Source organism: Scyliorhinus torazame, chromosome 18 (assembly GCF_047496885.1).
Source record: "Scyliorhinus torazame isolate Kashiwa2021f chromosome 18, sScyTor2.1, whole genome shotgun sequence".
Classification (NCBI taxonomy): Eukaryota; Metazoa; Chordata; class Chondrichthyes; order Carcharhiniformes; family Scyliorhinidae; genus Scyliorhinus; species Scyliorhinus torazame.
In genome coordinates this window covers 90,852,274-90,864,352 of record NC_092724.1, presented here as the reverse complement: position 1 = coordinate 90,864,352, position 12,079 = coordinate 90,852,274, and the positions used below count along the sequence as shown (strand labels likewise).

At 62.8% G+C, this 12,079-nt stretch overlaps 1 protein-coding gene across 1 annotated transcript in view; it reads left to right on the top strand.

Annotated features, from left to right (window-relative positions):
* LOC140395366 (transient receptor potential cation channel subfamily V member 6-like) overlaps positions 1-12,079 on the top strand; it is a 201,754-nt gene that overhangs the window by 93,821 nt on the left and 95,854 nt on the right. Inside the window, exon 4 of the mRNA XM_072483022.1 lies at positions 11,615-11,755. Within this exon, the coding sequence (XP_072339123.1) occupies positions 11,615-11,755 (141 nt within the window). The remainder of the gene's footprint in view (positions 1-11,614; positions 11,756-12,079) is intronic.

Below are 12,079 nucleotides of genomic sequence, written 5' to 3'. Positions count from 1 at the left end.
AGTGGGGAATGGAAGGATGGCCAATTAGTGGGGAATGGCGGGGGGGGGGGGGCAGTGAGTGGGCAACAGAGGGATGGCCAGTGTGTGGGGAATGTGGGCCGGCCAGTGAGTGGGCAATGGAGGGATGGCCAGTGAGTGGGGAATGGAGGGGGGCCAGTGAGTGGGCAATAGAGGGATGGCCAGTGAGTGGGGAATGGGGGGGTGGCCAGTGAGTGTGGAATGAAGGGATGGCCAATGTGTGGGCAATGGAGGGATAGCCAGTGAGTGGGGAACGGGGGGGTGGCCAGTGAGTGGGGAATGGGGGGTGTGGCCAGTGAGTGGGGAACGGCGGGATGGCCAGTGAGTGGGGAATGGTGGGATGGCCAGTGAGTGGGGAATGGAGGGATGGCCAGTGAGTGGGCAATAGAGGGATGGCCTGTGAGTGGGGAATGGGGTGGTGGCCAGCGAGTGGGCAATGGAGAGATGGCCAGTGAGTGGGGAATGGGGGGATGGCCTGTGAGTGGGCAATGGAGGGATGGCCAGTGAGTGGGGAATAGGGGGTTGGCCAGTGAGTGGGGAATGGGGGAATGGCCAGTGAGTGGTGAATGGGGGAATGGCCAGTGAGTGGTGAATGGAGGGGTGGCCAGTGAGTGGGGAATGGGGGGATGGCCAGTGAGTGGGGAATGGAGGGATGGCCAGTGAGTGGTGAATGGGGGAATGGCCAGTGAGTGGTGAATGGAGGGGTGGCCAGTGAGTGGGGAATGGGGGGATGGCCAGTGAGTGGGGAATGGAGGGATGGCCAGTGAGTGGTGAATGGGGGAATGGCCTGTGAGTGGTGAATGGAGGGGTGGCCAGTGAGTGCGGAATGGGGGGATGGCCAGTGAGTGGGGAATGGAGGGGTGGCCAGTGAGTGGGGAATGGGGGAATGGCCAGTGAGTGGTGAATGGAGGGGTGGCCAGTGAGTGGGGAATGGGGGGGATGGCTAGTGAGTGGGGAATGGAGGGGTGGCCAGTGAGTGGGGAATGGGGGGGTGGCCAGTGAGTGGGGAATGGGGGGGTGGCCAGTGATTGGGAAATGGGGGGGTGGCCAGTGAGTGGGGAAAGGGGGGGGCAGTGAGTGGGGAATGGGGGGGTGGCCAGTGAGTGGGGAATGGAAGGATGGCCAGTGAGTGGGGAATGGAGGGATGGCCAGTGAGTGGGCAATGGAGGGATGGCCAGTGAGTGGGAAATGGGGGGTGGCCAGTGAGTGGGGAATGGAGGGATGGCCAGTGAGTGGGCAATGGAGGGATGGCCAGTGAGTGGGAAATGGGGGGTGGCCAGTGAGTGGGGAATGGGGGGATGGCCAGTGAGTGGGCAATAGAGGGATGGCCAGTGAGTGGGGAATGGAGGGATGGCCAGTGAGTGGGCAATGGAGGGATGGCCAGTGAGTGGGGAATGGAGGGATGGCCAGTGAGTGGGGAATGGTGGGGTGGCCATTGAGTGGGGAATGGGGGGGTGGCCAGTGAGTGAGGAATGGGGGGGTGGCCAGTGAGTGAGCAGTGGAGGGATGGCCAGTGAGTGGGGAATGGGGGGGTGGCCAGTGAGTGGGGAATGGCGGGATAGCCAGTGAGTGAGGAATGGGGGGGGGGGGGGGGGTGTGTGGCCTGAGTGGGGAATGGAGGGATGGCCAGTGAGTGGGGAATGGAAGGATGGCCAATAAGTGGAAAATGGGGGGGGTGGCCAGTGAGTGGGGAATGGGGGGATGGCCAGTGAGTGGGGAATGGAGGGATGGCCAGTGAGTGGGTAATCGAGGGATGGCCAGTGAGTGGGGAATGGGGGGGGGGGTGTGTGTGGCCTGAGTGGGGAATGGAGGGATGGCCAGTGAGTGGGGAATGGAAGGATGGCCAATAAGTGGGGAATGGGGGGGGTGGCCAGTGAGTGGGGAATGGGGGGATGGCCAGTGAGTGGGGAACGGGGGGATGGCCAGTGAGTGGGGAATGGGGGGGGGGTGGCCAGTGAGTGGGGAATGGTGGGATGGCCAGTGAGTGGGCAATGGGGGGGGGGGCAGTGAGTGGGCAATGGCGGGGTGGCCAGTGAGTGGGGAATGAGGGATGGCCAGTGAGTGGGCAATGGAGGGATGGCCAGTGAGTGGGCAATGGAGGGATGGCCAGTGAGTGGGCAATGGAGGGATGGCCAGTGAGTGGGCAATGGAGGGATGGCCAGTGAGTGGGCAATGGAGGGATGGCCAGTGAGTGGGCAATGGAGGGATGGCCAGTGAGTGGGCAATGGTGCGATGGCCAGTGAGTGGGCAATGGAGGGGTGGCCAGTGAGTGGGGAATGGAGGGGTGGCCAGTGAGTGGGGAATGGAGGGATGGCCAGTGAGTGGGCAATGGAGGGATGGCCAGTGAGTGGGCAATGGAGGGATGGCCAGTGAGTGGGCAATGGAGGGATGGCCAGTGAGTGGGCAATGGTGGGATGGCCAGTGAGTGGGCAATGGAGGGGTGGCCAGTGAGTGGGGAATGGAGGGGTGGCCAGTGAGTGGGGAATGGAGGGGTGGCCAGTGAGTGGGGAATGGGGGGGTGGCCAGTGAGTGGGGAATGGGGGGGGGGGGGGGGTGGCCAGTGAGTGTGGAATGGAGGGATGGCCAGTGAGTGGGGAATGGGGGGGGGCAGTGAGTGGGCAATAGAGGGATGGCCAGTGAGTGGGGAATGGGGGCTGGCCAGTGAGTGGGCAATGGAGGGATGGCCAGTGAGTGGGGAATGGAGGGGGGCCAGTGAGTGGGCAATAGAGGGATGGCCAGTGAGTGGGGAATGGGGGGATGGCCAGTGAGTGGGCAATGGAGGGATGGGCAGTGAATGGGGAATGGAGGCGGTGGCCAGTGAGTGGACAATGGACGGATGGCCAGTGATTGGGGAATGGAGGGGGGCCAGTGAGTGGGTAATGGGGGGGGTGGCCAGTGAGTGGGCAATGGAGGGATGGCCAGTGAGTGGGGAATGGAGGGATGGCCAGTGAGTGGACAATAGAGGGATGGCCAGTGAGTGGGGAATGGGGGCTGGTCAGTGAGTGGGGAATGGAGGGGGGCCAGTGAGTGGGCAATAGAAGGATGGCCAGTGAGTGGGGAATGGGGGGATGGCCAGTGAGTGGGCAATAGAGGGATGGCCAGTGAGTGGGGAATGGGGGGTGGCCAGTGAGTGGGGAATGGAGGGATGGCCAGTGAGTGGGCAATGGAGGGATGGCCAGTGAGTGGGCAATGGGGTTGGCCAGTGAGTGGGGAATGGAGGGGTGGCCAGTGAGTGGGCAATAGAGGGATGGCCAGTGAGTGGGGAACAGGGGTGGGGGGGGGGGTGGCCAGTGAGTGGGGAATGGTGGGGTGGCCAGTGAGTGGGGAATGGAGGGGTGGCCAGTAAGTGGGGAATGGGGGGGTGGCCAGTGAGTGGGGAATGGAGGGGTGGCCAGTGAGTGGGGAATGGGGCGGTGGCCAGTGATTGGGCAGTGGAGGGATGGTCAGTGAGTGGGGAATGGAGAGATGGCCAGTGAGTGGGGAATGGAGAGATGGCCAGTGAGTGGGGAAAGGCGGGATGGCCAGTGAGTGGGGAATGGAGGGATGGCCAGTGAGTGGGCAGTGGGGGGATGGCCAGTGAGTGGGGAATGGAGGGATGGCCAGTGAGTGGGCAATGGAGGGGTGGCCAGTGAGTGGGGAATGGAGGGATGGCCAGTGAGTGGGAATTGGGGGGGTGGCCAGTGAGTGGGGAATGGAGGGGTGGCCAGTGAGTGGGGAATGGGGCGGTGGCCAGTGATTGGGCAGTGGAGGGATGGTCAGTGAGTGGGGAATGGAGAGATGGCCAGTGAGTGGGGAATGGAGAGATGGCCAGTGAGTGGGGAATGGCGGGATGGCCAGTGAGTGGGGAATGGAGGGATGGCCAGTGAGTGGGCAGTGGGGGGATGGCCAGTGGTGGGCAATGGAGGGATGGGCAGTGAATGGGGAATAGAGGGGTTGGCCAGTGAGTGGGCAATGGAGGGATGGCCAGTGAGTGGGGAATGGGGGGTGGCCAGTGAGTGGGGAATGGGGGGATGGCCTGTGAGTGGGGAATGGGGGGATGGCCAGTGAGTGGGGAATGGGGGGATGGCCAGCGAGTGGGGAATGGGAGGGGGGGGGGGGCTGTGGCCAGTGAGTCGGGAATGGAGGGATGGCCAATGAGTGGGGAATGGAAGTATGGCCAATTAGTGGGGAATGGCGGGGGGGGGGGGCAGTGAGTGGACAATAGAGGGATGGCCAGTGTGTGGGGAATGGGGGCCGGCCAGTGATGGGCAATGGAGGGATGGCCAGTGAGTGGGGAATGGAGGGATGGCCAGTGAGTGGGGAATGGAGGGGGGCCAGTGAGTGGGCAATCGAGGGATGGCCAGTGAGTGGGGAATGGGGGGATGGCCAGTGAGTGTGGAATGGAGGGATGGCCAGTGAGTGGGGAATGGAGGGGTGGCCAATGAGTGGGCAATGGAGGGATAGCCAGTGAGTGGGGAACGGGGGGGTGGCCAGTGAGTGGGGAATGGAGGGTGTGGCCAGTGAGTGGGGAACGGCGGGATGGCCAGTGAGTGGGCAATAGTGGGATGGCCTGTGAGTGGGGAATGGGGGATGGCCAGTGAGTGGGCAATAGAGGGATGGCCTGTGAGTGGGGAATGGGGTGGTGGCCAATGAGTGGGGAACGGGGGGGGGGGGGGGGGTGGCCAATGAGTGGGGAATGGAGGGATGGCCAGTGAGTGGGCAATGGAGGGATGGCCAGTGAGTGGGGAATGGGGGGATGGCCTGTGAGTGGGCAATGGAGGGATGGCCAGTGAGTGGGGAATGGGGGAATGGCCAGTGAGTGGGGAATGGAGGGGTGGCCAGTGAGTGGGGAATGGGGGGATGGCCAGTGAGTGGGGAATGGAGGGATGGCCAGTGAGTGGGGAATGGGGGACTGGCCAGTGAGTGGGAAATGGAGGGGTGGCCAGTGAGTGGGGAATGGGGGGGTGGCCAGTGAGTGGGGAATGGGGGGGTGGCCAGTGAGTGGGAAATGGGGGGGTGGCCAGTGAGTGGGGAAAGGGGGGGGGGCAGTGAGTGGGGAATGGGGGGGTGGCCAGTGAGTGGGGAATGGAAGGATGGCCAGTGAGTGGGGAATGGAGGGATGGCCAGTGAGTGGGCAATGGAGGGATGGCCAGTGAGTTGGGAATGGAAGGATGGCCAGTGAGTGGGAAATGGGGGGTGGCCAGTGAGTGGGAAATGGGGGGGTGGCCAGTGAGTGGGGAAAGGGGGGGGGGCAGTGAGTGGGGAATGGGGGGGTGGCCAGTGAGTGGGGAATGGAAGGATGGCCAGTGAGTGGGGAATGGAGGGATGGCCAGTGAGTGGGCAATGGAGGGATGGCCAGTGAGTTGGGAATGGAAGGATGGCCAGTGAGTGGGAAATGGGGGGTGGCCAGTGATTGGGCAATAGAGGGATTGCCAGTGAGTGGGCAATGGAGGGATGGCCATTGAGTGGGGAATGGGGGGGGTGGCCATTGAGTGGGGAATGGGGGGGTGGCCAGTGAGTGAGGAATGGGGGGGTGGCCAGTGAGTGGGCAATGAAGGGATGGCCATTGAGTGGGGAATGGGGGGGTGGCCATTGAGTGGGGAATGGGGGGGTGGCCAGTGAGTGGGGAATGGGGGAGTGGCCAGTGAGTGGGCAATGGAGGGATGGCCAGTGAGTGGGGAATGGAGGGATGGCCAGTGAGTGGGCAATGGAGGGATGGCCAGTGAGTGGGGAATGGAGGGATGGCCAGTGAGTGGGCAATGGAGGGGTGGCCATTGAGTGGGGAATGGGGGGGTGGCCAGTGAGTGGGGAATGGGGGGGGTGGCCAGTGAGTGGGCAATGGAGGGATGGCCAGTGAGTGGGGAATGGAGGGATGGCCAGTGAGTGGGGAATGGAGGGGTGGCCAGTGAGTGGGGAATGGAGGAATGGCCAGTGAGTGGGGAATGGGTGGTGGTCAGTGAGTGGCGAATGGGGGGGTGGCCAATGAGTTCGGAATGGGGGGGTGGCCAGTGAGTGGGGAATGGGGGGCTGGCCAGTGAGTGGGGAATGGAGGAATGGCCAGTGAGTGGGGAATGGGTGGTGGTCAGTGAGTGGCGAATGGGGGGGTGGCCAATGAGTTCGGAATGGGGGGGTGGCCAGTGTGTTGGGAATGGGGGGTGGTCAGTGAGCGGGGAATGGGGGGGTGGCCAGTGAGTGGGCAATAGTGGGATGGCCAGTGAGTGGGGAATGGGGGGATGTCCAGTGAGTGGGCAGTGGAGGGATGGCCAGTGAGTGGGGAATGGGGGGGGGGCAGTGAGTGGGCAATGGAGGGATGGCCAGTGAGTGGGGAATGGGGGGGTGGCCAGTGAGTGGGGAATGGCGGGATAGCCAGTGAGTGGGGAATGGGGGGGGGGGGTGTGTGTGGCCTGAGTGGGGAATGGAGGGATGGCCAATAAGTGGGGAATGGAGGGATGGCCAGTGAGTGGGCAATCGAGGGATGGCCAGTGAGTGGGGAATGGGGGGGGGGGGGGGTGGCCAGTGAGTGGGGAATGGGGGGGGTGGCCAGTGAGTGGGGAATGGGGCGGTGGCTAGTGTGTGGGGAATGGGAGGGGTGGCCAGTGAGTGGGGAACGGGGGGATGGCCAGTGAGTGGGGAATGGGGGGGGGGGTGGCCAGTGAGTGGGGAATGGTGGGATGGCCAGTGAGTGGGCAATGGGGGGGGGGCAGTGAGTGGGCAATGGCGGGGTGGCCAGTGAGTGGGGAATGGAGGGATGGCCAGTGAGTGGGCAATGGAGGGATGGCCAGTGAGTGGGCAATGGAGGGATGGCCAGTGAGTGGGCAATGGAGGGATGGCCAGTGAGTGGGCAATGGAGGGATGGCCAGTGAGTGGGCAATGGAGGGATGGCCAGTGAGTGGGCAATGGAGGGATGGCCAGTGAGTGGGCAATGGTGGGATGGCCAGTGAGTGGGCAATGGAGGGGTGGCCAGTGAGTGGCGAATGGAGGGGTGGCCAGTGAGTGGGGAATGGAGGGATGGCCAGTGAGTGGGCAATGGAGGGATGGCCAGTGAGTGGGCAATGGAGGGATGGCCAGTGAGTGGGCAATGGAGGGATGGCCAGTGAGTGGGCAATGGTGGGATGGCCAGTGAGTGGGCAATGGAGAGGGTGGCCAGTGAGTGGGGAATGGAGGGGTGGCCAGTGAGTGGGGAATGGAGGGGTGGCCAGTGAGTGGGGAATGGGGGGGTGGCCAGTGAGTGGGGAATGGGGGGGGGGGGGGGGTGGCCAGTGAGTGTGGAATGGTGGGATGGCCAGTGAGTGGGGAATGGGGGGGGGGCAGTGAGTGGGGCAATGGCGGGGTGGCCAGTGAGTGGGGAATGGAGGGATGGCCAGTGAGTGGGCAATGGAGGGATGGCCAGTGAGTGGGCAATGGAGGGATGGCCAGTGAGTGGGCAATGGAGGGATGGCCAGTGAGTGGGCAATGGAGGGATGGCCAGTGAGTGGGCAATGGAGGGATGGCCAGTGAGTGGGCAATGGAGGGGATGGCCAGTGAAGTGGGCAATGGTGGGATGGCCAGTGAGTGGGCAATGGAGGGGTGGCCAGTGAGTGGCGAATGGAGGGGTGGCCAGTGAGTGGGGAATGAGGGATGGCCAGTGAGTGGGGCAATGGAGGATGGCCAGTGAGTGGGCAATGGAGGGATGGCCAGTGAGTGGGCAATGGAGGGATGGCCAGTGAGTGGGCAATGGTGGGATGGCCAGTGAGTGGGCAATGGAGGGGTGGCCAGTGAGTGGGGGAATGGAGGGGTGGCCAGTGAGTGGGGAATGGAGGGGTGGCCAGTGAGTGGGGAATGGGGGGGTGGCCAGTGAGTGGGGAATGGTGGGGGGGGGGGGGTGGCCAGTGAGTGTGGGAATGGTGGGATGGCCAGTGAGTGGGGAATGGGGGGGGGCAGTGAGTGGGCAATAGAGGGATGGCCAGTGAGTGGGGAATGGGGGCTGGCCAGTGAGTGGGCAATGGAGGGATGGCCAGTGAGTGGGGAATGGAGGGGGGCCAGTGAGTGGGCAATAGAGGGATGGCCAGTGAGTGGGGAATGGGGGGATGGCCAGTGAGTGGGCAATGGAGGGATGGGCAGTGAATGGGGAATGGAGGGGGTGGCCAGTGAGTGGACAATGGACGGATGGCCAGTGATTGGGGAATGGAGGGGGGCCAGTGAGTGGGTAATGGGGGGGGTGCCAGTGAGTGGGCAATGGAGGGATGGCCAGTGAGTGGGGAATGGGAGGGATGGCCAGTGAGTGGACAATAGAGGGATGGCCAGTGAGTGGGGAATGGGGGCTGGTCAGTGAGTGGGGAATGGAGGGGGGCCAGTGAGTGGGCAATAGAAGGATGGCCAGTGAGTGGGGAATGGGGGGATGGCCAGTGAGTGGGCAATAGAGGATGGCCAGTGAGTGGGGAATGGGGGGTGGCCAGTGAGTGGGGAATGGAGGGATGGCCAGTGAGTGGGCAATGGAGGGATGGCCAGTGAGTGGGCAATGGGGTTGGCCAGTGAGTGGGGAATGGAGGGGTGGCCAGTGAGTGGGCAATAGAGGGATGGCCAGTGAGTGGGGAACGGGGGTGGGGGGGGGGGGTGGCCAGTGAGTGGGGAATGGTGGGGTGGCCAGTGAGTGGGGAATGGAGGGGTGGCCAGTAAGTGGGGAATGGGGGGGTGGCCAGTGAGTGGGGAATGGAGGGGTGGCCAGTGAGTGGGGAATGGGGCGGTGGCCAGTGATTGGGCAGTGGAGGGATGGTCAGTGAGTGGGGAATGGAGAGATGGCCAGTGAGTGGGGAATGGAGAGATGGCCAGTGAGTGGGGAATGGCGGATGGACAGTGAGTGGGGAATGGAGGGATGGCCAGTGAGTGGGCAGTGGGGGGATGGCCAGTGAGTGGGGGAATGGAGGGATGGCCAGTGAGTGGGCAATGGAGGGGTGGCCAGTGAGTGGGGAATGGAGGGATGGCCAGTGAGTGGGAATGGGGGGGGTGGCCAGTGAGTGGGGAATGGAGGGGTGGCCAGTGAGTGGGGAATGGGGCGGTGGCCAGTGATTGGGCAGTGGAGGGATGGTCAGTGAGTGGGGAATGGAGAGATGGCCAGTGAGTGGGGAATGGAGAGATGGCCAGTGAGTGGGGAATGGCGGGATGGCCAGTGAGTGGGGAATGGAGGGATGGCCAGTGAGTGGGCACTGGAGGGATGGCCAGTGAGTGGGAATGGAGGGATGGCCAGTGAGTGGGCAGTGGAGGGATGGCCAGTGAGTGGGGAATGGAGGGGTTGCCAGTGAGTGGGGAATGGGGGGGGGGTGGCCAGTGAGTGGGCAATGGAGGGATGGCCAGTGAGTGGGGAATGGGGGGTGGCCAGTGAGTGGGGAATGGAGGGATGGCCAGTGAGTGGGCAGTGGAGGGATGACAGTGAGTGGGGGAATGGAGGGATGGTTTGTGAGTGGGGAATGGAGGGATGGCCAGTGAGTGGGCAGTGGAGGGATGGCCAGTGAGTGGGGAATGGAGGGTGGCCAGTGAGTGGGGAATGCGGGGATGGCCAGTGAGTGGGGAATGGGGGGATGGCCAGTGAGTGGGGAATGGGGGGTGGCCAGTGAGTGGGGAATGGGGGGGATGGCCAGTGAGTGGGGAATGGGGGGATGGCCAGCGAGTGGGGAATGGGGGGGAAGGGGGGCTGTGGCCAGTGAATGGGGAATGGAGGGATGGCCAATGAGTGGGGAATGGCGGGGGGGGGGGGGCAGTGAGTGGGCAATAGAGGGATGGCCAGTGTGTGGGGAATGGGGGCCGGCCAGTGAGTGGGCAATGGAGGGATGCCCAGTGAGTGGGGAATGGAGGGGGGCCAGTGAGTGGGCAATAGAGGGATGGCCAGTGAGTGGGTCATGCGGGGATGGCCAGTGAGTGGGCAATGGAGGGATGGGCAGTGAATGGGGAATGGAGGGGGTGGCCAGTGAGTGGGCAATGGAGGGATGGCCAGTGAGTGGGGAATGGGGGGATGGCCAGCGAGTGGGGAATGGGGGGGGGGGTGCTGTGGCCAGTGAGTGGGGAATGGTGGGATGGCCAGTGAGTGGGGAATGGAGGGATGGCCAGTGAGTGGGGAGTGGAGGGATGGCCAGTGAGTGGGGAATGGGAGGGATGGCCAGTGAGTGGGCAATAGAGGGATGGCCTGTGAGTGGGCAATAGAGGGGTGGCCAGTGAGTGGGGAATGGGGGGGGGTGGTGGCCAGTGAGTGGGGAATGGGGGGTTGGCCAGTGAGTGGGGAATGGGGGAATGGCCAGTGAGTGGTGAATGGAGGGGTGGCCAGTGAGTGGGGAATGGAGGGGTGGCCAGTGAGTGGTGAATGGAGGGGTGGCCAGTGAGTGGGGAATGGGGGAATGGCCAGTGAGTGGGGAATGGAGGGATGGCCAGTGAGTGGGGAATGGGGGAATGGCCAGTGAGTGGGGAATGGAGGGGTGGCCAGTGAGTGGGGAATGGGGGGGTGGCCAGTGAGTGGGGAATGGGGGGGTGGCCAGTGAGTGGGAAATGGGGGGGTGGCCAGTGAGTGGGGAAAGGGGGGGTGGCCAGTGAGTGGGGAATGGGGGGTGGCCAGTGAGTGGGGAATGGGGGGGGTGGCCAGTGCGTGGGGAAAGGGGGGGTGGCCAGTGAGTGGGGAATGGGGGGGGGTGGCCAGTGAGTGGGGAATGAAGGATGGCCAGTGAGTGGGCAATGGAGGGGATGGCCAGTGAGTTGGGAATGGAAGGATGGCCAGTGAGTGGGAAATGGCGGGTGGCCAGTGATTGGGCAAATAGAGGGATTGCCAGTGAGTGGGCAATGGAGGGATGGCCAGTGAGTGGGCAATGGAGGGATGGCCAGTGAGTGGGAATGGGGGGGTGGCCATTGAGTGGGGAATGGGGGGATGGCCAGTGAGTGGGGAATGGAGGGATGGCCAGTGAGTGGGGAATGGAGGGGTGGCCAGTGAGTGGGGAATGGGTGGTGGTCAGTGAGTGGCGAATGGGGGGGTGGCCATTGAGTGGGGAATGGGGGGGTGGCCAGTGAGTGGGCAATGGAGGGATGGCCAGTGAGTGGGGAATGGAGGAATGGCCAGTGAGTGGGGAATGGGTGGTGGTCAGTGAGTGGCGAATGGGGGGGTGGCCATTGAGTGGGGAATGGGGGGGGTGGCCAGTGAGTGGGCAATGGAGGGATGGCCAGTGAGTGGGGAATGGAGGGATGGCCAGTGAGTGGGGAATGGAGGGGTGGCCAGTGAGTGGGGAATGGAGGGATGGCCAGTGAGTGGGCAATGGGGGATGGCCAGTGAGTGGGGAATGGAGGGATGGCAGTGAGTGGGGAATGTATGGGTGGCCAGTGGGTGGGCAATGGAGGGACGGCCAGTGAGTGGGCAATGGAGGGATGGCCAGTGAGTGGGCAATGGAGGGATGGCCAGTGAGTGGGGAATGGATGGATGGCCAGTGAGTGGGGAATGGATGGGTGGCCAGTGAGTGGGGGAATGGATGGGTGGCGGTGAGTAAGAAATGAGGGATGAGCAGTGAGTGGGCAATCGAGGGATGGCCAATGAGTGGGGAATGGGGCGATGGGGCAGGACAATGCTGCAGATGGACCGGAATTGACCACATATCATTTTGTTGCATAGGTCAGACAGCCCTGCACATTGCTGTGGCAAACGCCAATGTTGATTTGATTAAGGAACTGATAAACCAGGGAGCCGATTTGGCATCAACACGTGCAACCGGGATCTTCTTCAGGAGATGTGAACATAACTTAATTTATTATGGTAAGGATTTATTATAATTTGCTTCTCAAATCCTACCCCACCTTTTCGTAACCCAGCTAGACATCTTCAATGACCTTTGACTGCGCCTCAACCTCAACTATTCCATTTGTGTCAGGTCCTCCATGGGAACGGGAGAACAAGAGTTCACCATCTGGGTTATTCCACCATTTTGTGAGCCCTGGCCTTCTTGGTCCTAATTCTACCCCCGCCCCGACATTTCTCCATATCCCCCAACACCCTTAGCAAGTACTTATCCCATTTTTAAACACCACTTTGATCTTCTGGGGAGATTCTCTAGGGGTTTATAATTGGTTTCAACTGAAT